Raw genomic sequence first — 25,139 nt, forward strand, 5'->3', positions numbered from 1 at the left:
CCTAGCCCTACGGTAGTTTTGTAAGAGGGATTCAACCACGACCCTACGGACTGCCGAAAAATCCACAAGGCAGATGTGCCGATAAAACCAATGGGCCCGCCACCACTTCAGCTAGTCAGGTTTTCAACTGGTAAACTAAAAACACTCACGGCCCGACTCGCACTTTGAAAACATCCGGGGAATTTGACTATTCTTTATCAAAGGCCTTCACTTTGACAGCCAACCTACCAGTCACAACATTGGTAGTCCTACTTTCTGGAACGTGAGAAACATGACGGTTCTTTTCCTCCTTCTCAGGCATCTTCTTTGTGCACTCCATGCTAGAACGAATAATCACCCAAAAGTTACGAACTAATTTTTTTTTATATGAACCGACTCAAGAGACACTGCTCTAAGATGGATGTTTCCCTAAGAAAAAGAGCATTCATCGTCAGTGCGGGATAGGATAGTTTTGAACATTTTCCCCACTCGTACAGCACAGTGCTTTGTCTGTCTCTTTTGTTTATCATTGGAACACACGCATGGCCTGATTTAGATTCTGTCTTCCAACACTCCAGTCATTCAACACTGTACTGAATGAAATGCGTGCAGACAAGGAGACTAAGGCTGACCTTCATTGCCGAGCGGATGATTTGCGTGATCAGCTCTACGAAATCCTGGATGAGTCTAAACTGGCCAACGAAGCTCGAATACCAGTTTGTCTCAATCCTTCATCGTGGTTGACAAATAAACTATATTTGCTGACGAACTACTATGTGGCCCTGATGCAGGTGGAATTGGCTCGCTTCGAAGAACGTGCCAGTCTTATGCGGGACTATTACAGGTAGTGCAGCTTGATTGTGCGCAACATTTATCGTTAATTTGCTGGGTTCTTTTTCATCTGTATGTCATCAACAAAAGGTTATTCGTCTGGATTACATATTCCGTCCAATTGCCAGATATCGTCAGCGTGTCGAATGTATCCGAACTACAAATATTCCATACAAACCACTCATCAAGGTTGGAGAACTGGTAGGCAGCCTAGTTGCTGGACAGATTGGGTATTTCATTAGTGATACTTTTGATTCCCCCCAATAGTTCGAAGATTGGAAATTTGAAAGCACTTTGAATGATAATTTTTTGAACTTTTCAAAACAACTACATGGTTGTATCCCCATTAATTTGGAGTTAGAAGAAACCGAAAATGAGCTTCTAAGAGTTCAGAAAAACCTAAGGCAAAGAGCGCTGACATTCAGAATAATATTCTTTGTTTCCAAAAGATGTGATCGAGTTGATAGATCTGGGAATTTCGCCGTAAGACCGAACATTATTCTTTCATAAAGCAAATTGTCACTATGTGTTAGCCAGTCATTTAAAACCATTTGAAACATTTCGTTTTGCATCTGCTCACTTCAAGGCTTGTCGATGTAATAACCATTTTGTGGGATTGGTGAAGACTCAGTGACACTCCACAGCAAGTAAGCATGGCCTCGAACTCTCATCCCATTTAATTTCATAAGTAAACAGCAAGAAAGAAAGAAAGCGTTCAGCTGTAGCCCCTTCCGGTCGTTCAGCTGTAGCACCCTTCCGGTGCCTAGCTGCCATGCCTTCCGAAGGAAGCACGAGGGCTGGGATACTGCCAGGTTGTCCAAGCCTAGACAGGGGAAGTCGAGTGGCGGAGGTCGGACCCGAACCACGGACCTTCCGGTCAGTAAATTCGCGCTCTAACCACTTGCGCCGTCTCGCCAACAACAAGGTTGGCATATGAATAGTTGAGTATCACCTCATTTCAGTCTGAAATGACCACACTTGGTTAGCACACAAATATGGTGCCGTTCATTTATGGGCTCGACTAGCAAGCAAGTGGTTCAATGCTGCGTTATGACCATTTTTGGACAACCGCTGCCGCCAACTTTGTTGAGCGAATTATTTTATATACACCTCTCATCCACTTCTACCTGCAGTCCGGTTTTGTCTTAAACTGACCAATGAAACGACGCCCATGTCTTTGTCTGTCCATATCCGGCAAGGGAGTGTGAAAAAAGTTTGCAACTTTCACTACTCTACTACTACCCTCAAGAGCGTGTGCCCCCATGAACAGTTCAATGAGTGTACGTTCTTGGGGACGAAGTACTGTATGCCATAAACGGTGGAAAAACTCAAGACTAAATGTGTTACGGTGAAATAATTAATATTAGGCCGAATGGGACGAAAGCCAAGGATGAAAGTAATCTTTTCACTTTATCAAGACCGTTTTGTGAAGTAGCTAACGTGTGAATACAACCAGCCTTCTAGTCAGTATAATAGTCCGCTCTCCCTCGTGCCATAAAGTTGTAAAGACATATTTCGAAACTGCATGTGGATTCCTCTCACTTCACTTTCAGAATGATGGAGAAACAAACAAGGATATCAGAACAGACAGAGTTAGAAAAGATCCAGAACTGTGTTGATCCACGCGCCGCAGAATATACTCGGCTACCACTGCTTCAGGTAAACTTGAGGGTGACTGGTGTTTGTTACCTCCAAAACTCTGTGAAAACGTGTGCCTTTATGTTGCATCCATGCTAGGCTATTCCAGAATCGAAATTTGAACTGGTATTTAAATATTTGGGCTAAACATTATCACTTCAACTGCTTGAGCCATCTGTCTTAACTCAGCCGGACTCAAGTTATTCATAATGATCAGGTAATGATGATCGATCATAACAAGCGTTAACAATAAAAATAAGCGCCTTGACTCCAAGTTGGAAGTTCTTTTTGAACTGAGAACCGATTTCCTTTATTCGATTTGTTTTGCCCTTTGAGGAAAACAAATCAAACTAGAGTACTGTCTACCAAAACTGATCTTAAATGACCCTTGAACAAGATTGGTTTGTTTGCCCAAATCGCCCAACTGTGCTTAAAAGCGTAGACTCTAACAAACTTGTTGCGCATGTGACAATATACACAAGATAAACTCACTCCAAGACCTGCAAACTGAGAAGTTTTACTGCCGTAAGAACTCGTTCGTTGTCCCTTGAATTGCAGTGATAAATGAGCCATATTGTTGACAATTCTTGTTGTTCCATTGGAGTTACTGTGGAAAAGACTTATAGAAACATATTAGATTGCTCTTGCACGTTCGCTGGATGCTAGCGCTGAGTGAACAACTAGATACTAAAACCTGTTTCGCTTTGAAGTTCCCTGTTCACCAACATGACTCGCGTTAGCTGAGAAGCTAGCATTGAGCTCAATTTAACGGGTAACCTATGGCGAGGTGATATCAGCGTACAGTGATCCATCTGCGCCCAAATGGGATGTCTGTCCCCCACTAATAGTGAGGAGTATGGTGCGGGGTCAATTGCCTTTTTATAATGCCGTTTGCAAGATTCACCGCTCTTGATCTCAAATTGAACAGCCAGTCAGGCAAACTATATAAACCCGAGCATAAAGAGAGGAATTACCCATTCAGTAGCGAGCCACTGATGCCTCCTCGGAGAGTAACGGAACGTTGGTAAGTCGATTGCCATGCTCAGCGAACACATCAACCAACACTTGATCAATTACCAACTGTTTTTAAATGTCTTACATTCATGGATCTGTGGGAAGATCTGGCGATTTTTATCCGTCCTCTGCTGGAAAGCCATGCTCAGCGAACACATCAACCAACACCTGATCAATTACCAACTGTTTTTAAATGACTTACATTCGTGGAAGTGTGGGAAGATTTGGCGATTTTCATCCGTCGTTTGCTGGAAAGCGGAGAAGCACTGTACAACTGCCTCATCCCTATTGTGAATCATCAGTACTGTACATCTCACGGAAGTCCAGAGAATTCTGACTTCCGATCAGCGCTTGAGCACTTGGCTGTCCGGCCGCAATCGGGTGGAGATCAATGTGATTAACTCTCACCTAGACAGCCTGTAGCATCGCTCAGTCATAGAAACCCGATCACTTGATCATAGGTATTGACTGCCTCTTCGAGTGACCACTCCTCAGACTCTCAAACTATCCTAGTTTTTTTCATAAAGGAAACTACTCACAAGGCTGCTGAAAACTCTTCGACATCCTACGACCGGTTTCGCCCTTCCAGTTCGGGCTCATCAGGTAGGCGTAGTCCCCGAGTTTCCGTCAACCTTATGATCTACTTGAACCCAAATTGGACTGTTTTCGAGAAATACACTAATTTGCAAATCAATTTGGTCTTCACGGGAGACTCAGTTGTTGTTCTGAGCTGCTTATAAACTGTTGTTAGTGTGACACTTCCCAATAAGAATGAAACAACGACCCCTCTCCGCTTTTCAGCAAAGCTTGACTGCATCTACAGGATGTAATCACAACTTAAAACTTTTCCCTTTATCCACTAACAAGGAACTGTTCGTGAATATTATAAGCAGTGGATGACAAGTTGCAGGTCAGGTCGGTCCAGTTGTTTGTCCAGATCCACAACAGTACATACAAGCTAGAATGGTGTAACTGTAACCCCAACCGATAACACTTCAGTAAGTTACTCGCGTTGCTAACGTCACGTTGCCTGTGCAAGTTAAACAGTCCTGATCAGCATTGGGTAGAGAGAGGGTCGTCAGATGGAGCTGCAAGTTCTCCTTCGGAATTCATTCAGTTCACCCTTTAGTAATGCGCACTGATGACGCAACGCGGTAGCTTGATTCTGTCGTGTGTGACTGACAACATTATGGTTTATAAACTACTTTCTCGCCCACAAATTTTGAAGTGAACCCGGAAAATCAACCGAGTGATGTCAAAGACGTTAAGCTTGGCAAGCACAGGTCTAGCAGGGTTGTCAAGCCACGTTTACCCAGGAAACAGTGCAGTTTCAGAGCGTTTTTACACATTCGACGATTGCAATTAATACTGTATTCTAAGCCCTATGAGAAGTAGGCAAACAGCTGTTGTCTGCGATCCCCAAAAGGTTGTAATTCACAGACCCTTCAGATGTGCATTAAATTATTAGTGCACTGCTGATGATTGCCATAGCACAAATCAGAAGGTATATGCACTAATAAAGGTTTTTAGCATAGCTGACAATGGTGAGATGCCACATGTATAAAAATGAATACAATGCAAAATGGGAGCGGTCAAAAGAGGAAATTATCGTCTGTGAAAATTCCTTGGTGAAAGTTCGGACGGCGCGAACGTGCTTTCTCCGCAGTTTGGCTGCAACAGGTATTCCACAGTTGTCCGTGGATTTACGGAGAGTGGTTTACTTCCCACTCCCTGCGCGCACGCGATGCGTGTGCTGGGCTGAGTTGTAGGCCTATTTATTGTATGTAGTGTGAAGAGAGGGGTGTCTCTTCGTGTTTGATGCTTGCGCGAACATGAATACAACTTGACCTGATGTGGTTGAATTTCGTAAGCCTGGCGTGTGACGCAAGTGGTAGCCGCGTGAACAGAAATGGATGGGAAGTTGCAGTGTACATGCTGTCGGTTGATGTTGCAAGTGGGACAGGAATTGTCACGTGGTTTGAGCGTTTGTGAGGCGTGATCTGATGAGTGACCTCTACAACTACTCTCCCTTAGCGAAGGACAGAAGTAGGTGCTGATGAAATGGTAGGTGATGCTCGTGGTTGTGGAGTAAACAAGATAATAGACAGTCTATGTGAATGTACCCATGAAATTGTTTGCAGGGGTAAGTGGAGAGGAGGGTAGCCGCTACAAACTTCTGTCAGCCTTTGCTAAATTAAGCGAGCTTTCTAAATCAGATGTGGCATGCAGTCTAAGTGAACAAAAATACAGCAAATTAAGTCACGGCATAGATTGCAACAAATGTTAGTTAAACACCCCAAAACCCGACATCAATCAGCCGCTTGGAGTTTTCAGTTCCAACGCAGGTATATTTAATCAAAGATTTCAAGCTTTTGTTTCGACGGAACCATTAATTATTGCCCCTGTCAACCCGTACTTCTAGTTGATAGAAGACCCACTCGATGTTGAAGAGGCTGACTCCGCCAAGAGCAAAGCCAGCACACCAAGTCTATCCACTGGCCGAAAGAAAATCACCACAAGTAGTCATTCAAAGTCTCGTGAATCATCCAGTGGCAACCGACCCACTCTCATTACCCTATCGGATTATTCAAGTAGTCTGGATTCGGTAATTTCATGTTTACCACCGGAATTTGCAACGCGCACAATCCTACTAAACTTGAAATCAAATCTTGCCGAGATTTATTCAGCTCTAACCAAAAGTGAGTTGATTCGGACGGCGGCTCATCTAAAAGTCTTCACGTGTAGTTCTCTCTCTCATCAGTTGAGTTTGTTTTTCCCCTTTTCAAGAGTAACAATCACTTTCTTTGGGTCATCTACCCTTTTCACGCAGACGGTCCGACATTTGCCGGAGCAACCACGTCAGGCGGTCTGCAAGAACCCAACGCAAACATTCAAGAGCCAAGAAACTCAGCCAGGGTTGAAGGGAGGACAACGAGAGCTGACAGAAAGACGTCTAGGTCAAGTGCTAAGGCATCTCTCCCGAATGCAAATGAACTGTTCATAGACAATGTCGAGGCACCGAAAGAATCAGAGACGCTATTTTTATACAACGTCTGCTTATGCGCGTTACAGACCATTCAAAACCAGGTAATGTTTACAGCAAGTACAGTTTTGTATATCCGTCTCATGCTGCCACAAGTGCTATGCATAGTGTTTTTGCACAATCCCCATCCCCGCCACACCAAGAACATCCATGCAAATGACTACGGTGATGTAATAGAATACAATGCTATTCACCGTCTGAGGAAGGAACGTACGCAAAGTGATCAAGAGTTGCATTCCGTTTATTGCAGCTTTGGAATCAGACTGATTGGTCATGTACCTCTTCAAAGGGTTGACGTTGTGTGTACCGCTTACACACTATCCTGCAACTTTGTTTAGTGGCTTTTAAGTGAACCTGGTTCATCCTGGTTGGTAATTTATCCGAAAATGTGCTTGCCAGACTGATTGGTCATGTACCTCTTCAAAGCGTTGACGTCGTGTGTACCGCTCACACACTATCCTGCAACTTTGTTTAGTGGTTTTTAAGTGAACCTGGTTCATCCTGGCTGGCAATTTATCCGACAATGTGCTTGTAGAACCATTTGTCGAAACACCTCTCAGTTTCAATAGGCGTCGGAGACAATGAGGTCATAAATAGCTTGAAGCAATGTATGAAGAAATAATCGTGCAGCTGTAACACCCTTTGGTGCTAAGTTGCCATGCCACCCGAAGAAAGTACGAGGGCTGAGATACTGCCAGATTGCCCAAGCCTAGACAGGGAAAGTCGGCAGACAGAAGTCGGGTTCGAACCACAGACCTTCCGGTCAGTAAATCGGCTCTCTAACCAAGTAGCTTATAATTCTAGGACATCATACTACCTTCTGGTTGATATTTTCAACCCTAGCTGGAAGGCTGGAGAAATACAACAGATTATTATTTCTGGCTAGTGGGCTGAATTATTTCTCTACGGTTGAATGCTGATAGACTTAACCCTGGGGCGCTAAGATGAGCAGCCCTATGTGGTTTTCACTCACCTTCTGCCTAACTACCAGGTGGTAAGATGGTATTTCGTTAAAAATGCTGCTCTACGTCACATGGCTTTGACTAAACCAGATGAAGACGTTCGGAATCGTTTTGAGCCTTGCAGAACAAATTTGGGGAACAAACTTTTCTACGGATAGGTAAGTTGGACACCTTCAGAATTTCGCGTTAAAAGGACAGACAGATCTAAATCAGTGGCCTTCGTATAATTACACAAACACAGATTTATTTTAGGTTAGTGTGAATAGAAACTGTTTTTGCCCGACATTTTCACAGGGCATATAAGGGTCGTGATCCAGTGCCCGAACCTACCACTTATGTACACGCACGGATTGTGCGCCAGTTAAAGAATTGCAACTGTCCAATGGGAAGCAAAAGATTATCAACAAATCACTGCCCTCATTCCATTTCTAAGATTAGATTTGATCAATAAAAATGTAGATCAATCGGTTCATTGCATTCTACCCTACTCCAGATTTTGCTGGTCCTAACCGTGGTGCAAACCAGATCAACATTATGACCACTTGACTAGTACACCGCCTGACAGCTTCGGCATGACGTTCTCTGACTCCAGTGCGCCATAGATCCCATTTTATGACTTGGTCTATTTGCCCCACACATGCGACTTGGTTGTCTGACGCATCAGGGGTTTGGATAACATTTTGAGACGGAGCTTCAAACTCCAGCCGGTTCCTGCTAGGTTTCTTGTGGGTTTTTGTGAGAAGGTTATGCGGATACAAGATCTAAAGAGGCGCATGCTTGGTCATTTAGAAGATGTTGTTAGCTCGAACTGAATGGACTGCGAACAAGAGGCGAATTGGATTCACAGTTAAGACATGCTTTTCTGATAGATAGTATTTCCTCTACTTCCTATCTACGAACCAGACTTTAGCTAGTTTTAGTTTTTTGGTAGTGTAAGGAGATTTGGGTGTTTTTAACGGTGGTTTCGCTTGGTAAGTGAGCAGCAACTAAGTTATGTTAAAAAGCCCGGAAGATCTTCGTAGCTGTTTCATCCTTATTTGGGATTGTCAGTAGTGATCATTTCACGAAACCGCAAGGAGTCTCGAATCCGCCACTTCTCGGCTGGTAGTATGAACAGTTAAACACTCGGCCACTAGCGGCTGATTAACGGTCTGGTTTGCTCTCATTTAGGCAGAATATAAAGATGAAAAAGCTGTACAGTGGTTCTCGGCTTTTTAGCATAATTTGCCTTCACTTACAGGACGAAATCTCCGCGTAATAAGAAGCTCGGAAAAATGGTTATCGATGTTGTCCACGTTTCCAGATTTATTTAATTTCGAGGGTATACCTCTTGAGGTGGCTCATTACTTTTAACTCGATGGACTGTCAAGCTCTGTGAAATTAGGAGCAGTTTGATTCCACCATCTTGTTACTTGTTGTAATAGCCCAGGTGATGGACATCCGCGTCACCGTGTTAAGTTGCTATTAGGACGAGACTCAGTTGAATCCTAACGTGATTTCCTGCTATTGGGTTACAAACTTTTTTCGGCATTCTGGTGAATAGTGTAGTCCGTAGAGAAGATACAACTACTGTTTGCATTCCAAGGACTTGCGAAATTTGTGAGTTTCCGGCCAATCTTCCAATTGGAGGTAGCTCTGCTGCCTAGTTAACAGTGCGGAAATTGTAAAATAGTTGTAAATTTAAGCCATTGAGAAATTGTTAGTCCCGTGAATGAACATCTGTCCATATGTTGCTTACACTTTCAGTTGATTCGGACTAATTCGAAGCCTGTCTTAAGCGAGTTTCATCTTCCAATGTTTTTTTGTGCACCTAATGCGGGTCTAACAAATACTATAGTTTTAATAAGTCTCCGTTACTACTAATAACGACAAAATGCTGAGTTGCAGTGGGACGGGTCCCACCCACTGGCCTTCTTCTAGCCCACGTTGACGGCCGATGAGTGGTGTGCACATTCAAAATGGACCGATGGTTTTACATGCTGCTTGGTGTTTGGCCCGTTCACCGAGCTTGGCAGTTGGATTGCAAACGTTTCATTACCAACCGAGGTGACATCGTCAGTGTAGGACTGAGTGGCTGAACTACCAGCTACTGTTTAGATGTTATATAATCACAAGCAGAAGAGATGGAATTCACCCACTCAACCATGCACTGACGATGTCACCTCGATTGGTGATGAAACGTTTGCAATCCAACTGCCAAGCTCGGCGAACAGACCAATAACCAAGCTGCGCACCCGAGCTACCTACATTCCACAACACTGGTTTTACGTGCTGCATAGATAGTATGGATTGACTGAACGTAACCAGCTTGGTCCGTAAGTATGACTTATTTTTTGCTCAGACACAGAAGAGCCGAACCCATCACACCTTTACTGAGCATAGTGTCAGTATGAGGTGATTTGAAGACTCAAGTTAAATCAGGTAACTTGTGACGCTCCATAAACGTACAAGTTTACAGAGGCACATCAGCAACTCCATGTCGTTAACCTAATGGTCAGAAAACTGCACCACCGCCACTCCAATGGACGCTTAACCAAGCTGGAAAGACAAGCAAAAAACGACTGATCGAAAAAGCTAACTTATTGGTTTCCTAACAATGCCTTTGGTTCACTCAGGCAACCATAAAGAAATTGGAAAAGAAATCTATGTGGACCAGTTTCCAGGGTAATGGCAGTTGTCATTCAATTTCCTGGTCCGTGACATCTGAACGATTCCCCTCCAAGTCTGGAGTACACAAAAGGGACAAAAAGCAGACGAGCAACTACATGTGTTGCGACACGGTATCTTATGTAAACGTGTCGCAAATGACCCTCCGAACAAAGTTTCCAAGACTTCTAAAAATTAGATAACTTCTCAATATCATCCCGAAATTCTCAGAAACTTTCAACAAACAGTAAGCTTCTTACTCATGATGCCCAAGAGAATTAGCCACAACCAAATGACTATCTATTTGTCAATATTGTGAGAACCGATAGATTTCGAGTCTGCTGTTTTGATTCTACGACACCAAGTTCTACTCACGGTGTTTTTACTGCATACCGAAATCAGCCTCTTTTTAAAGTCAATGTTCCCCTAATTCCTCTTTATTTGGAAGTATCAGCTTTGCGCAGCGTGGTTCGCCAAAGTTTCGAGCGAAATATTTTTTACATGGGCTGTTAGAGTTACTGTTGAATGATCAGTAGTATGATAAATTTGAATATTGTGTCATTCTTACCCAGTAACCTTTATCTTGGGGATAAGCCATCCGATTGGCTTCTTAAGTGGAAGCCTTCACGCTTCCAAATACTATTTAATTCCACCCACGAGAAGTCTGCTGCTGCTGCATTTTTGTCATATCCAAACGTCCTGTTTTTATTTACGAGATTTCGGAGGAGCAACTGAAGGTGCCCTAAAGTGAACTTTGGTTGTCCAACTGGTTTGCGCAGCTTGTATCACTGCTACCATATGTTGATATTTCATTCTCATGTGTTAGGATTTCAGGATCCATGTTGTGATACAAGCAAACAGACGTTTAATTCTTTCACTCCTTCTGTGAACATGGAACTTCATACTACATAGCAGCTATATATACTTCAAACCCAAGCGCTTTGCTGATTTTGCTTTTTTCCCGCTCTTGTTTGGTGGCACTTAGACCATTCTTCAGCGCCGTTGCTAGGTTGCGAAGTAAACTGTTCTGTGAAATTCACTTATTTACAGACCAATTTGGTTTTGCGGGAGACTTGTCTGCAAAAGACAATCTGTTTGCAAATTTCGTGCAGCTTGAATTCAAGTAGAACATAAGGTTGACAGAAACTCGGAGACTGTGCCCGCCTGTTGAGGCTCGAGAAGGGCAAACCCAAGCTTTCGAAAAGTATTCATCAAGCTTATGAGTAGTGCATTACTTCCATAGATTGTTCTCTCAATTTCCTGCCACTGAAAAAGAATTCGGTTATTGCAAAGGTGCTGTTGGGGGCAGGGAAGACGTTTTTGGTCACTTTATACCTGATCACTGTAATACGCGTGGCCTCCATTTACCTGTTTTCACGTGATGTTTCTGGAGGAACAAATCCAAACCGGCTGAATTTGTTAAACTTGAGTAAACAGTTTATTATACACAGATGTCGTGTGCCCATCGCTCAAAAACTAGTGATGCTACCGGATTCAAAGGGCTTACGGTCTGTTCTCAGATGAGCGGATAGGTACTAAGCCTACCGTTAAATCTTGTTTGCGACGCTTTGACCGGAAACTCTGTAGGGACCAAAATTTGGTTCTTCTGGTTTATTTTGTCTTTTAGTATCACGCTGAGAAGAAACGTCTGCAATGGGTGGACGAGACACAAAAACACCCAACACAAGTTGTGGACACTAAGCGAAGCCGTTTGTCTGGCAGCAAAAGGTCACCGGCATCACGGATGAAAAAGCAGGCTGAGCCTAAGCCACCTACACCAGTTTGTGAGTACTATTTAATGTAGAAGGTTTAAACACTTAATTTGTGGTGGCTTGTCTGCCTATGGTAAGGAAATACTTGAGTACCAAACTATGGGCTTTCCCGTCTTTCAAATTTCACCAAATTGGCTGAGTTACAGATCGGTGTTTTGCGCGTGTCTTTTCATTCTGTTGTGGACCACAGTCCCTTAATGCCTTCTTATTACCGTGAACCCCGATCTGGATAGCCGCTTGATCACCTGGTGCGCTTGGCCAAACCAGGAATGTCAATGAATGTGAGAGCCAGCTGCTCTATTGATCATTTTCGCGTACAAGCGGTCAAAATTGATGCTAAGACTGCTACTCAACTCTCAAGGACGAGTGAAAAACAACCGGTACAAGCGGTCAAAAGTGATGCTAAGAATGCTACTCATCTCTCAAGGACGAGTGAAAAACAACCAATCAAATCTGTCTCAACGAAAACCGATTATTCCATTGGCAGTTATGTAGACCCATTACGTTTGGTGCTGGTTCTCCTAATACATTCAGTTAGTGCCAGTTGGTTCAGCAATACCCTTTAAGGATCCTGTAAACAGAGTATATTGGGGTCCCTGCTTGGAGAACTGCCATATTTTTAGTTCATTGACCTAACATTTTGCAAGCAGGCAAGGAGTAGGTCATGCGAGTGCAGTATGTGAATGCAGGTAGTTGAATTCAGTGGGAAGTGGAGACTTCAGTTACTTAGCTCACTCACAAAAATAAAACTTAAAGGCCTGAGGATTTTACCAGCTGACCGTTCGCTGAGTTTTAAAATTAGAGAACTGCTTCTCCCAAACATTGGGCAATGTTTCAAAGTTGTCTACGCCGTGAATGGTTTCGGGCCGGAGAAGAAACAAGTCGACAGTTTTGTTTTACATCTGGTTGCCACCTTACAGAGAATCAAGGTGCGGAACTGTGAGTTCTCCATCTTTTGATTGGGGTTCATTTCAGCTAGTCCCAACATATCCCACGTACCCCACCAAGTAACACATTCTTCCCGCCCTACCATAAGGAAAAAAGGCTGACGAATTTAGATCTGGAACTGACCGAGCGCTTACTGAACATATTTCCAAAAAGGGTACCTGCTTGTAAAGGACAAATCAGGTCACAGTTTTTACTACTTTTATATCAAGAATCAGAATCTGTCACTTGCTTACTACGGCAAAAAATATCCATACACATAAACGCCGTAGAAAACACGGATGTAAACTAAGCTGGGTGAAATTCTCAGGATCTTCATGCTTGTCGTGGTAACTATTGATTCCACGTGCCTTTCAGAAGTGGTAGTCATACGTGAGACCAAATCGATTATTTGATTCTTAGTTTTAGTTTTAGCGATATATGGAGGCCTGATTGAGCAGCATTCTTGGTGGTCCGGTTAATTTTATTTCCTATAGAACACATTACCCCCAGCATAGAGATTGAACGCTTTTAGGTTCCCGCTTTTGATTAGTAAGGTTTGTAATGGTATTCACGTCTCTTTCAGGAAGAACAAGAGTTGTTAAGTGCTGTCTCGTGATATCGTTGTTTCTTAGTATGCAAACACTCAAGTATTTGAACTTCCAGTCAAGGTTTCACACTTGAAGTAGCGTAAGTTCTATGCCGAAAAACTGAGAATTTTCTCTCTCGTGGGGTATCATCGGTATTACACAAAGTAGTCGTTCAGCTGAAGCACCCTTTCGGTGCCAGCTGCCATGCCACCCGAAGGTTGCACGAGGGGTGGGATACTGCCAGGTTGCCCAAGCTCAGACAAGGGAAGTCGAGAGGCAGAGGTCGGGTTCGAACCACGGACCTTCCGGTCAGTAGGTTCGCGCTCTAACCACTTGGGCCATCTCGCCCGAGAGCAGCAGTGTGATTAACTTGCACTGATACAAGATTTGCCGCCACCATTCTCTAACCATGCATGTTAAGATGGACAGTCCAAAATTGACTGGTTCTTCTAATAAAGTCTTCTCAGACGGAAGGCTCGCGAGAATCCTGCGATGGTTTCCTTCTAGCAGATTAATTGTGGTTTGTTTTCACTTTGAAAGCACACTTGTGTGGCTCAGAATTAGTCTACTGCATCCCTAGCGCTGAAACCTAAGGTAATCTGGTGCAAGAACTCTACGTCTTGGCCCCTCTTTGGAAGCGGGTCTATGACTTTATTTCAACTTGTACAAAGTGCTCTTTTCCATCTGAAAAAAGCGGACTTATTCTGAAATGGCTTCTCCAAAACAATCGCACTCATTGGAGGCTGTCACAATGACAGAAAATCCTGATGCAGAAGAAACAAAAACGCTGCTCTCAAGAAAAGGTTCTCTAAAGCACGCAAGCTGGTACTGTTCATCAAAATTCTTTTTGATCTTTTGGTTTTTCTTCTCCTCTCAATGGTTGTCAACGAATATGGCCGGCTGAGGCAAATCTTATCGTATTTATTAATCGATTAGCGTAGAATGAAAGAGGGTTGTGTAAGAAATGATAAAACATATGTATGTGAGAATTTAAGAAGACGAAATGTTTAAGTCCCGAGAAACAAAAGCTATCAGCCACTTTTCCTTCATGTGAGCACCCAAATAATCAGTCCGAAGCACTTCACAAACTCTCAGATACCTGGTGGGTGTCATCCGGTTTAGGCAGGTCAGTTGATGAATCAGCAGGTTGAACAGCTATTTGTGTACTCATTATCATTTAACAGACGAGAATGCAGCCCTGAAGTGCGCTTGGGTAACTCCCTTTCCTAATTTGTCTTTACTGAGGATTCAACTGTCTGGAGTGTCTCCATGCCGAGAATTTCCAGTAAGATACCTCCAACCGGTGATGAATAGACAGCAGTTGTGCACCATCGGTCTCCGTAGGACGATAACAGTTTTGTTCCATATACATTCAAAAACTTTGGCAAACATCCACACCCTGTCTATAGCTAACACGTTATCAACTCATGCAAATCTTTTTCAAAGCCAAGATCGCTGAGGAGGACCATTCCGCAGTGGAAGTACGCCATCGAATCCAGCAAGAACATCTGGCTGCATTGGAAAAGCTAGGTAGGTTGTCTTTCGTATACAATAGGAAATGGTTCGCTCCTCTCCCAAAACCACTCTATACATTCTATTAACAGTTGACACTCTGTATAACTTCCTAACCGTTCAAGAGGTATGCTTTGAATCACTCAAGTGTGGTCCTCCTTTCTGATTTCTCAAGAATGCGAATTTCATGGTCCACAATTTCAAAACTATGCTTTATCCTCTATATCTTGGCAATGTGGTTTTCTGAGAAAAAGAATGGACCAACCCCCAACGATATCACATTATCCCGGCAGGTATTTCGGAACACCTTGATGGAAATCCAAATTCGAGACGACTAAGAGTTTTAAGTTTTTTGTGCCACAAAGTTTGAGGCTTTAGAGGACTACAGACATTTTACGTTGCTCGTGTGGCATCTTCAGACATGGCAGCCAAACAAGTAACTTTGTCGTTACCCTCGTGCTTTTCAAAAGAACTTGTGTGTAACATGTGGTCTGTTCCCCACCGTCCGTTGCTCGTGTGGCATCTTCAGACATGGCAACCAAACAAGTAACTTTGCCGTTACCCTCGTGCTTTTCAGAAGAACTCGTGTGTAACAAGTGGTCTGTTCCCCACCGTCTGACAAATAGTGCCCATAAAGAAATTAAATGCAGTAAAGGCTAAGTTCGGTACATCCAAAGTGCCTAAGCCAATCAAGACAGATCTTTATTCGAAAGATACCCTGTTTTACTCATCATGTAGATAGACACGAAGCCACCGAAATATTAGTTGGTTTCATTCTGAATGGATGTAGAAAATTTGTGCTTTTCTGTGTTAGTCATCCTGTGAACGGGAACCTAGTATGTTTCCTTGCCGACCTTCTAAAAAGAGGACAAGGTATTCCCAAAGTGAGAGTGACTTACCCACCGTTTACTTAGCATCTATAGGAATATTTATCGCAACCATCCAAACTTCTGAAATTGTCACTTCTCCCTAAGACCACGAGCACCATACTACTTGCGAGTAGCACTGTTTAGGTTGTCCTTCATTATCAAGGTCTGTCCTTCATGTCCAGGTTACAAAAGTCAAGGTGTCAAAACGGGGAAGTTTTGGTAGGCACTCCAAGTAAGATTGAAGTATTATTTACAAAGAGTCGGCGTTGTGTGACTATGTGCAAACTCAAAACAGATTACGAGTAAGTGCCAAGAATACCATACCGTCCAAAATTGAACACTGTTTCATGGGCCAAAGCATAACCAGAAAACGAACTGATCTTCTTCCGTCAAACTTGCTAAGGTGTCTTCAAGATGAATGCAAATACATTACAAACGTAATTCACTTTACAATTTATCTATTTGGATTCGACACGCTGGCTGAATACACCGACTGACGGAATCCTTAGTGATGATGATGATGCTTGAAGGTCTTACTCATGGCCTTGTTTTTCAATGGAGAGATGACTTTTCACTGACGATCAGAAGGCGAACTTACTCAAAGTCTCCATCACTGTACTTGTTCTCTTATCTTTGTCATCAGTTTCACAGTGTGTTTTCCGGCTTACCCTAATTCGAGTTCAATCGTGTGCCATACTGACCGAATTGAAGCAAAGCATTGCCGAGACGGAACAGACCATGGTGGACTGGATCGGCACATTTACTTTGAAAGAACACCAAGCGTAAGTTTATCCGTACTGGAGCACACATCCACTCCGAGATCTATATGCCAATTAGTGTAGTGAAGGGATTTAATTTCTGTATCATGTTTTGCGTTTCTAATCGCTTAGCTTATGTGACCGGCTTCATAAACCACGATCCAAAATACACAAAGGTCGTTTACTATTAGCAGGTGCGTGAATGTGTCTCACATTTCCCCACAGAGAACCGGTCAAGTGCTTCACTTGAAGTCAAAGATCTCTTGCAAACTGGCCATTTCAGACAACTTTTATTCTCAGAATAACATCACAGCTTGCTCATCCTGTGCTACAGACCCAGGTTTATGTGTGACTTTAAGCTGTGCTAGCTATGTGCGAATCGCCACTTACAATCGAATCGTAAATAGATATCAAACCAATATATCGTGAAAAAAGTTGCGCAATCCGCATTATTGAGCTTATAGGTTGTATTAGTCAACCTTCCGTTTAAGTGTTTGATCTGTTGTTGAATACTGCTCGAGGTTATTCGTGACTGTACCCATATATCTGTCATAGACAGTACACCATAGTATACACCTTTTTCAGTAAACTGTTACCTGAAAGAAGTCTAGGAGCTAGGAAAGACAAAATGTTGGCACTCAGTCCCAATCGGTTTGATGCAGCGCCAGCTAGCCGAGCTCATCCAATACTATCAGTCAAAGGGCCAATAAATATTGAGTTCATGATCACCAAAACTTATGCAGACATCTGTGTCTCAGACCGTATCTGCCATCCAACCGAGAAAGTGCACCTGGGCAGTATGTTCAGGAAGCGCTATGATCCGTCAGAGCATATGTAGGACGTAGTTTGGTGTGTTTCGGTGCCAGTGTCTATGTCTGGCGTGCCACAGCCACAGAATACTGCAACTGTGTGTTAATAACAAAATTCATTTTCGAGAAATACACTCACTTACAAATCAATTTGGCCTTCACGAGAGACACAACTGAATCTCTCGTCTATGATATTCTACAAATGAATGTGTTGCACATAGGCCGCCTCATGATTCAGTTGGCACGATATTCGAGATATCGAAGTATATTCTCATAAAGGAAACTACTCACAGGTTTGCTGAAAACTCTTCGACAGCCCACGACCTATTTTGCCCTTCTTGGGGTTCATCAGGTAGGCCCAGTCCCCGAGTTTCCGTCAAACTTATGATCTACTTGAACCCAAATTGTGCTGTTTTCGATAAATACACTAATTTGCAAATCAATTTGGTTTTCACGGGAGACTCAACTGAATCTCTCGTTTATGGTATTCTACAACTGAGTGTGCTTCGTGAGCTGTCGAAGAGTTTTCAGCCCAAACTGATTGCAATGGGCGAAACTTGTGTACCTCGGATTTCGCCTGGCGAAATTTCTCCCGCAAAACATTTATCATTTTCACACACCCCACCATCGTTAATGACAACACTGTGTGAGCACTAGCGGTCACCTACCGCCTGTAGCTAAATTTAACCCCCTCATTGACAAGTTGCGAGTGTGAGCTACTTGGTGTCGAAGAACCCAAAAGCACCGTACAGTTATTTCACCCTTATTGGCAGTCGTCAACGCTGTATGACTCACAAAACTCTAGGGAGTTTTACGGATTATGCACTGCTGCTAGTTTCCATAAAGGATGAAATAGCCCAACATCGTCTTTTGGTTCTTGAACTTGGACTGGCTTCACTTGCAGAACAAAATATCGATTCGGAATGGGATAGAACAAGAGGCCCCAAGTTAGCCTACTACAGAACCTCAAAATGTTCACACTTCTCACCATCTGTTTTGATAACCTGTAAAGAAACTGACCTTAACATCGCTGTTTGTAAAGGTGGGGATCACATCTTACTATATCTCTGGCTGAACATGGGGGGACAACGGTGCCGACAGTACACAACCAAGTAAAGTAAGAATGCTGTACAGGTAAACGTTAAAGATCAGTTCTGTTTTACCGGAGCCGCTCGTAGGGCGCGCTACTTTTGGTGCCAGCAATAAGCTACCCAGGCGAATCTCCACGTTTTCTTCACACATGATTTAAACCCACAATTTTCAATCGCTCTTTTAGTCTCCTCTATTGCTGATAATATGATCCTCGCTTAGGGGTCAAATAATCTAAACGAGAACGAACGGTTAAGCTTTTGTCACTTCCATTCAAAACGGGCCTTAGACCAGGACTCAGAATCTAACAAAATTCATAACCTACGAGAATAAAAAAATTGCGCACCTGCAGCTTCATAACATAATAAATGATTGTTGAAACTCGGTTTTGCGCACTCGAATATCGTTGGACAAGCTGGCGTGAGTGCTTATCAAAACTTTTCAAAACGATGAATTCTTGGTCGGTTTCAACCATTTTCCCACTGATTGAAATCTGGGACAAAGGTTACACAAAAGCTTTCCTAACCGAATGGGAATAGGTCAAGAGAAAAACAAAATTCAACAAAATTATAACCTCAGTTAAACTTATCAAAAAACGAGTGTACAGGACACTGTTCACGGTCCACTTTCAACCACTAGTTCAGCAGGAACTACCCTACCTCCAGGACTCTTATGTATTTTGTGAGATTCAAGTGCCTCATAATTGAGTCGCATGTCTGAGCACTTGTGAATCCAATAATCCACTAACCTCCCTTCATTTTACTCTTCCAGCGTGGATGCTTTAATTGAGTATATCAGGAAGGCAATCGAGGAGGAACAGACGTTACCGGAACCCCTCATGTTGGACGGCGACCGATTTTATGTTCAAAAGGTTTGTTATCAGTGAAACTTTACAGTCTCCATGTTTTTTCTGCTAAGTCAAACTTTCCAGTTGCTTTTGACATCAACTGCCCCAGCCATACATGAGAAATTTTGTACGCGGGTGAAAAATGGCCTCTGAAGTACTTACACATCGAGAATGAAAGTGTGAATGCTTGGTTTCTTGACTTGTCACGGATCCTGGTGTATCAGCAGTTCGACTCCTTTTCCGATCTTGGGTGCGAGCGTCCCGGATCGTTTTATCTGCCTCATCAGATATAACAATCGTTCCACACGCTGTGTTCCTGTATGCTATTGGGTTTGTGAATTTCGCAATCCTATTTTTTTTTAATACTTATTTATGTCCAGTGTGTACCAACACCGAACTCTTCAGTTGTCCTAGTCTAAGCTATTACGCATTAAGGTCTTAATCGCCGGACTTGGAGAAAATTAGACTTCATGAGCTTCCGTTGCTCACTATTTGTTCCATCATGATATCCTGCAATCCCATGGGCTTTTGCTATGAGATTCACAAATTTAGATCAGTGAAGCTAGAGTGAGTGAGTGGTTGTAACTAACAGTGTTTCTAATATTTCCCGCTCTAGGAGCAAATGCGAGAGGACGCAACGGAGACCATTGAGGCGCAGTCGAAAGAAACCTCGAGGATTAACGATCTAAGCTACTTCAGCTTTGAACAACTTACTGATTTACTCAAGCAGGTCAGTTATGTTTCGACTAAACAGGTGACATCTAATTGATTTTTTACAAAAAGCCAACTTTGGCCTATGGGTGATTGATAAGCAGTTTGAATTACTCGTGCAACAGCATACTAACCTTCAGTAAAAATTTCAAAATTGCCCGGTTTCTTGACTAAATTCCCTCCGTTGCCCAAGCAAAGGTCATATGAAATGTTGGCTACTCCCAGGCCAGTTGTTGTTGAATCGAACTCAGTCTGTTCTGCTTGGCGATGTTTCAATCGGTGACACTGGACTTTCCACACCAATTGCGCTTTGATTCATGGAGTTCGGTTTTTCAGCCGACATATCCACACACAGAGTTAGGCTGAAAATTGAGTGTCTCAATTCCGTGAAATGCATGAGTGTTGTGGTAACAATCCAACAGGGTAGCTAACAGGTTCGTTTCCTAAGCTGGGAAAACTTACAATTCAGGTGCGGATGTACCAAGGCGAGAAGTCTGACACATTAGAAACGTAGGAAAATGGAGAAAACAAAAGGCTTATGCCGTTTAACTGGCCTCATATTCCGTTTTACTCTCTAAAATTAAGCTCAATACGGGACCAGAGGTATAGGACCCAAAACGCCTCTCCGTTGATAGACCGGACATAGTGGGGTATCACAAGTACGATAAATATTCCAAAAAAATAAGTTAACTCAAAACTTACAATTCAGGTGCGGATTTACCAAAGCGAGAAGTCTGACACATTAGAAACGTAGGAAAATGGAGAAAACAAAAGGATTATGCCGTTTAACTGGTCTCATATTCCGTTTTACTCTCTAAAATTAAGCTCAATACGGGACCAGAGGTATAGGACCCAAAACGCCTCTCCGTTGATAGACCGGACATAGTGGGCTATCACAAGTACGATAAATATTCCAAAAAAATAAAGTTAACCAAGCATTGTCGTTCGCATGTACCTTATCCGCTCAAGAAGAGCGCAACTTAGCACGGCTGAACGGTTAATGTGACTGATTCGTATATTTGATCGCCACTTACTAGTACCTATCTCCCTCGTTAGTAACCAGGAGTGCTGGATATTAGAGCAGGGTGATTCAGTGTCTCACGCCTCTCACAGTTGGTTTCTGCTCTACCTGGCAAAGGCCAATATCAAGTCCATACCTTTGATTGAGATCCAACAGGTTAGAATAGCAAAACGAACATACACGTGTGTAAAGTTTTAGGCCCGAAAAAAAAACTGGTGCTTGGTCATGGAGCAGGAATAGGATGTCAATTGAACTATGTCATTTCACATTATCATCAATGACATCAACATCAGATGGAATGACTGGTGCCGCACTGCCGCAAAACCATGTCAGTCTGTTTGAATAAGGTCTTGCGATGGAAAGAAGAAAGAAATGGGACAGAGAACAAGGCTTAGAGGGGTTCCACACATCCGGTACAAGCCTGGTGAAGTGACTCATGAAAGCATTAAGACGGAACGGCCAGAGAATATCATCTAAATCTCCCCAGGCGGGAAGTTATCATGTAGTATAATTCCGTCTTCTTATTTTTGATCATTTGCGCCGACTGAATTTCGGAATCTATTTTAAATGGACTCCATTATGGGTCAACCCATAAGAAAGACTTTATGGTGAAAAATGTGGACCCCATCGTTTTTGGCGGCGTATACACCATTCCCTCAAGTGCAACATAGTTTCTAACAGATATTCTTCAAAAAATTCACACTAGACCAGTTTTTTATCCCTTACAAAGACCTCTACACTCTTGACCCAAATCTAACACCCCATGGTAGTAGTACCAGTGAATAGAAGAAGGCCTTCGCTGTGGAGTTATTTATTAGAAAATGCAATCTGACCGGCTAAAGACTATTGGATAAGGAAGCGAAACTCTCATTTGCATCTTATTTACGAAAACTGAACATCCATCTTCTCTTAAACGCGTCTTCCTGAACTTTCCTCGATATTCATTGACTGTTGCTCAAATCCAAGCAAATACTACAAAGGGACTCCACAAATTCCGCAACAGATCTCCCTTTTCAAGAGACGCAAAGCGAATTTACAAGGAGAAAACATACTTCTTGCATGCCTTCCTCATCAGTAGTATCACCGTGACGCCAGTAGTATAGTGGCATAACGGAAAACATTTTCTTGCGACTTTTGGCCAAACACCTGATTCCAATCAGAACGAATAATTTGCTGTTAAAAATCCTGAAAAATATCAGCATCTGCTACTTTTCACTGCATTTCCATGAATGTTTTCAGTTTCAACACTCAGCACCGAGTGGAATTATCGGCGTGACATCCTTTGCGAGCATCTTAAGTCCCATTATCGAAAAAAGAATGCAGGAGCTTTCTGGACCCACATCCCAAGAAAACATCGAAGAACTGACTAGAAGAATAATTTCGGCCTACCGTTTGACTTTCGGTCCGGAGGATGAGCGAGTTCCATCGGTCAGTGTGCAGACAAAGAAACCTCAGTCTGGCAAACAGCAGACAGTAGAGGGCCATTCACTTAAGACGGACAACGGCTCATCTAAAGTATTTTACATCGACTGGCGTCGCTTCCTGTTAGCTGCTACACATTCCTTCGACATTTTCAACCCGGAAGCGCAACCAAATAAAGAAATGCTACTTCGCCTATGTGAACGCTTGTTTGAATTGGATCAGACGACATCAGCAGACAATCGTGGACCTGGTCTGATTGGGACAAAAGTCACTAGAGCACAGTTTCGATTTGCTCCCTTCCCGTGGTTTCCAGAAAATCACACAGTAGGTTGAGTCAGACCTATTTCTGAATGTTTTCTTAAAAGACATTGCACTTCCATTTTTTACTCAGCTCGAATGAAGCTGAATTTATGTAATTAGGTTTGTTACTTTCACTGGTCAACATCCGTTTACCGGAAGTGATGGGAAGAGGAAAAACTGAGCACTCAATATACCTCTCTTTCCTCTTCGTTGATATGATGTTTACCATTGATCGTCCAGCCAGTAGCACGGCTTCTTTCCTCTTCGTTGATATGATGTTTACCATTGATCGTCCAGCCAGTACGGTAGCACGGCTGAGGGTACCATTCATTTTAAACACTCACCAAATCTTCTAGACGAGGTTTCCAGAAATCTCACACGGCATGAAGAAAGTTGAAAAGTTTTGCTCTGGATTTCGCCTTCTAAGTAAGGTCAACCAAAGCCAAAAAATTGTAAAACACTGTTTTGGAATCATCCGCGGCGTACAACTCACTAATCGCTAGTGGAACCGAAACCCGTGACCTCCTGGTTAGTGGCTAAATGTTACATTTTTCAGCCGTGAGCGGCTCATCAACAGTACCTTTACATCTTACTTGGATGGGGTATGATGCTGCCCATCCTTTAGTCAAATGATGACGATGGAAATTTCACCTGCTGTGTGAATTGTTCTTCCTTCCTACTGGTAGCTGGTTCACAGTATGAAATTTGGAAAGTTCCTGTACGTGAAGTCAATCTATTCCAAAAAGTCAAAAAGCATTAAACGGCTGTTTTACTTCTGTTGTGAATCATCATTAGTGTGTATCTCATTGATATTTAGGCAGATTCGGTTCAATGATCCTTTTCTGATAGGTATCCAGCAGATCAGACTGAGTGTCAAACCCCCTTTCATACCACATATCACACAAACGGTTTGATAACCAAATTCCTCCACGTATCTTCAATGTGGTTTACAGTACCCTAGTGGCCTTAGACAATTGGCCTTACTGATCGTAGCGAAGCGAAAAATGCTCCGGTGGAAGTCGTGCTTAGCGATTGTACAAACACGTACGAAGCGCAGAAAGAAAACACTTGAAAGTAGGAATGGTTAGTGAAGAACAGTACAAGTTGCGTTTGTACCCACAAACGAAATCCTTCCTTCCTTTGGTTTATTGGATTTCTAACCTCTGTTTGAATAATCTGCCTGAGATTGATATTCCTAAGGTTGAAGGCCTGTAAATGACTGCTGTCTCCGTTTCAACTTCTGAACTTTTAGACTGATTGGTCTTTTGGCAGTAGATTATTGGGCATATTCCCATCTGATGTGAACGTGCGGAAATAAGTTTTATTGTACATTTTGTATTGCGTATTTTATATACTGAAATCCAGGAAGCTGGATAACTAGCAATGTTGTGGAATGTAGGTAGCTCGGGTGCGCTGTTCGGTTGTTGGTCTGTTCGCCGAGCTTGGCAGTTGGGTCGCAAACGTTTCATCACTAGCCGACGATGTCACCTGGATTGATGATGAAACGTTTGCAATCCAACTGCCAAGCTCGACGAACAGACCAACAACCAAGCTGGATAACTATCGGTTTATGGGGACTAAGTAACTTCCACAACGTGATGGTCCCAATGACATGAATCCAGAATTTTCGATTCAGTGTTACCAACCCTGTTGCTTAGCAGATTGTTTAGCTGTCTCTTACCTTACCTGTCCACCTCAGTAAATATACCAAGCTACCTTCTTCTGAGAAGGTAGCATTCGGTTATCTGCTCTGAATGGCTCTTAGTTTTCAAAGCGAGCCTCGAAGGACCAAGGCGAAACCAATGGTCTTTACTCTGATGACGGTTTTCCTCGGGGATGTATAGGGATTGAAACAAAACCGTGTTTCAGGTGTTTGTGGTTACTGGATCCTATAGAACGCACATTTGCATGACTTTCTTTTGAGCAGTCGTCCGATTATCCAGGTGGAATTATTCTAGTAAGGCCACACCAGAAAAGGAAGCACTGAACTCAAGTTTTTCTCACGTAAGAACTCATCAGCAGTGCATATCCTTCACCATACCGGGGTTTGAACCCCGCAAATCTGAAATGCGAGGCGAGCGTGTTACTACTACTCCACCAGTGCACACTGGACGCAACTGGGTTTCGCGCCTGCGCAGGTGAACATGTTCACGCTCGAGTGATGTGAGCGGAAAGTCCGTCACCTCGAACGGTGACCCAGTGACATAGCTTGGTTGTGTCAGGGGTTCCCAGTCAGTTATCGCCACAGATGCCTGAAACGTGCTGGACACTTTTGTTTTAGTTGTTGGTGGTTGAGGGCTTTGTTAAATGCATTATCACCTGACTCTCGTTTGTATTGTGCCGACAGTAAAGGACGATCAGGGAAGTTGTAAATGATTTTCGCATGGCTAGTCATATAAAAT

The 25,139-nt window shown here is 43.0% G+C and overlaps 1 protein-coding gene across 1 annotated transcript in view; it reads left to right on the forward strand.

Moving 5' to 3' along the window:
• The window catches only part of T265_07830 (hypothetical protein), a gene marked incomplete at both ends in the record, with an annotated part of 37,696 nt that overhangs the window by 710 nt on the left and 11,847 nt on the right, over nt 1-25,139 (forward strand). Inside the window, 13 exons of the mRNA XM_009173463.1 lie at nt 558-823; nt 1,507-1,686; nt 2,364-2,469; nt 3,990-4,178; nt 5,052-5,210; nt 5,885-6,161; nt 6,293-6,549; nt 11,741-11,897; nt 14,846-14,929; nt 16,424-16,562; nt 19,208-19,307; nt 19,900-20,013; nt 22,255-22,761. Coding sequence (XP_009171727.1) covers nt 558-823; nt 1,507-1,686; nt 2,364-2,469; nt 3,990-4,178; nt 5,052-5,210; nt 5,885-6,161; nt 6,293-6,549; nt 11,741-11,897; nt 14,846-14,929; nt 16,424-16,562; nt 19,208-19,307; nt 19,900-20,013; nt 22,255-22,761 — 2,535 coding nt within the window. The remainder of the gene's footprint in view (nt 1-557; nt 824-1,506; nt 1,687-2,363; nt 2,470-3,989; nt 4,179-5,051; nt 5,211-5,884; nt 6,162-6,292; nt 6,550-11,740; nt 11,898-14,845; nt 14,930-16,423; nt 16,563-19,207; nt 19,308-19,899; nt 20,014-22,254; nt 22,762-25,139) is intronic.

This window comes from Opisthorchis viverrini (assembly GCF_000715545.1).
Source record: "Opisthorchis viverrini unplaced genomic scaffold opera_v5_187, whole genome shotgun sequence".
Lineage (NCBI taxonomy): Eukaryota > Metazoa > Platyhelminthes > Trematoda > Opisthorchiida > Opisthorchiidae > Opisthorchis > Opisthorchis viverrini.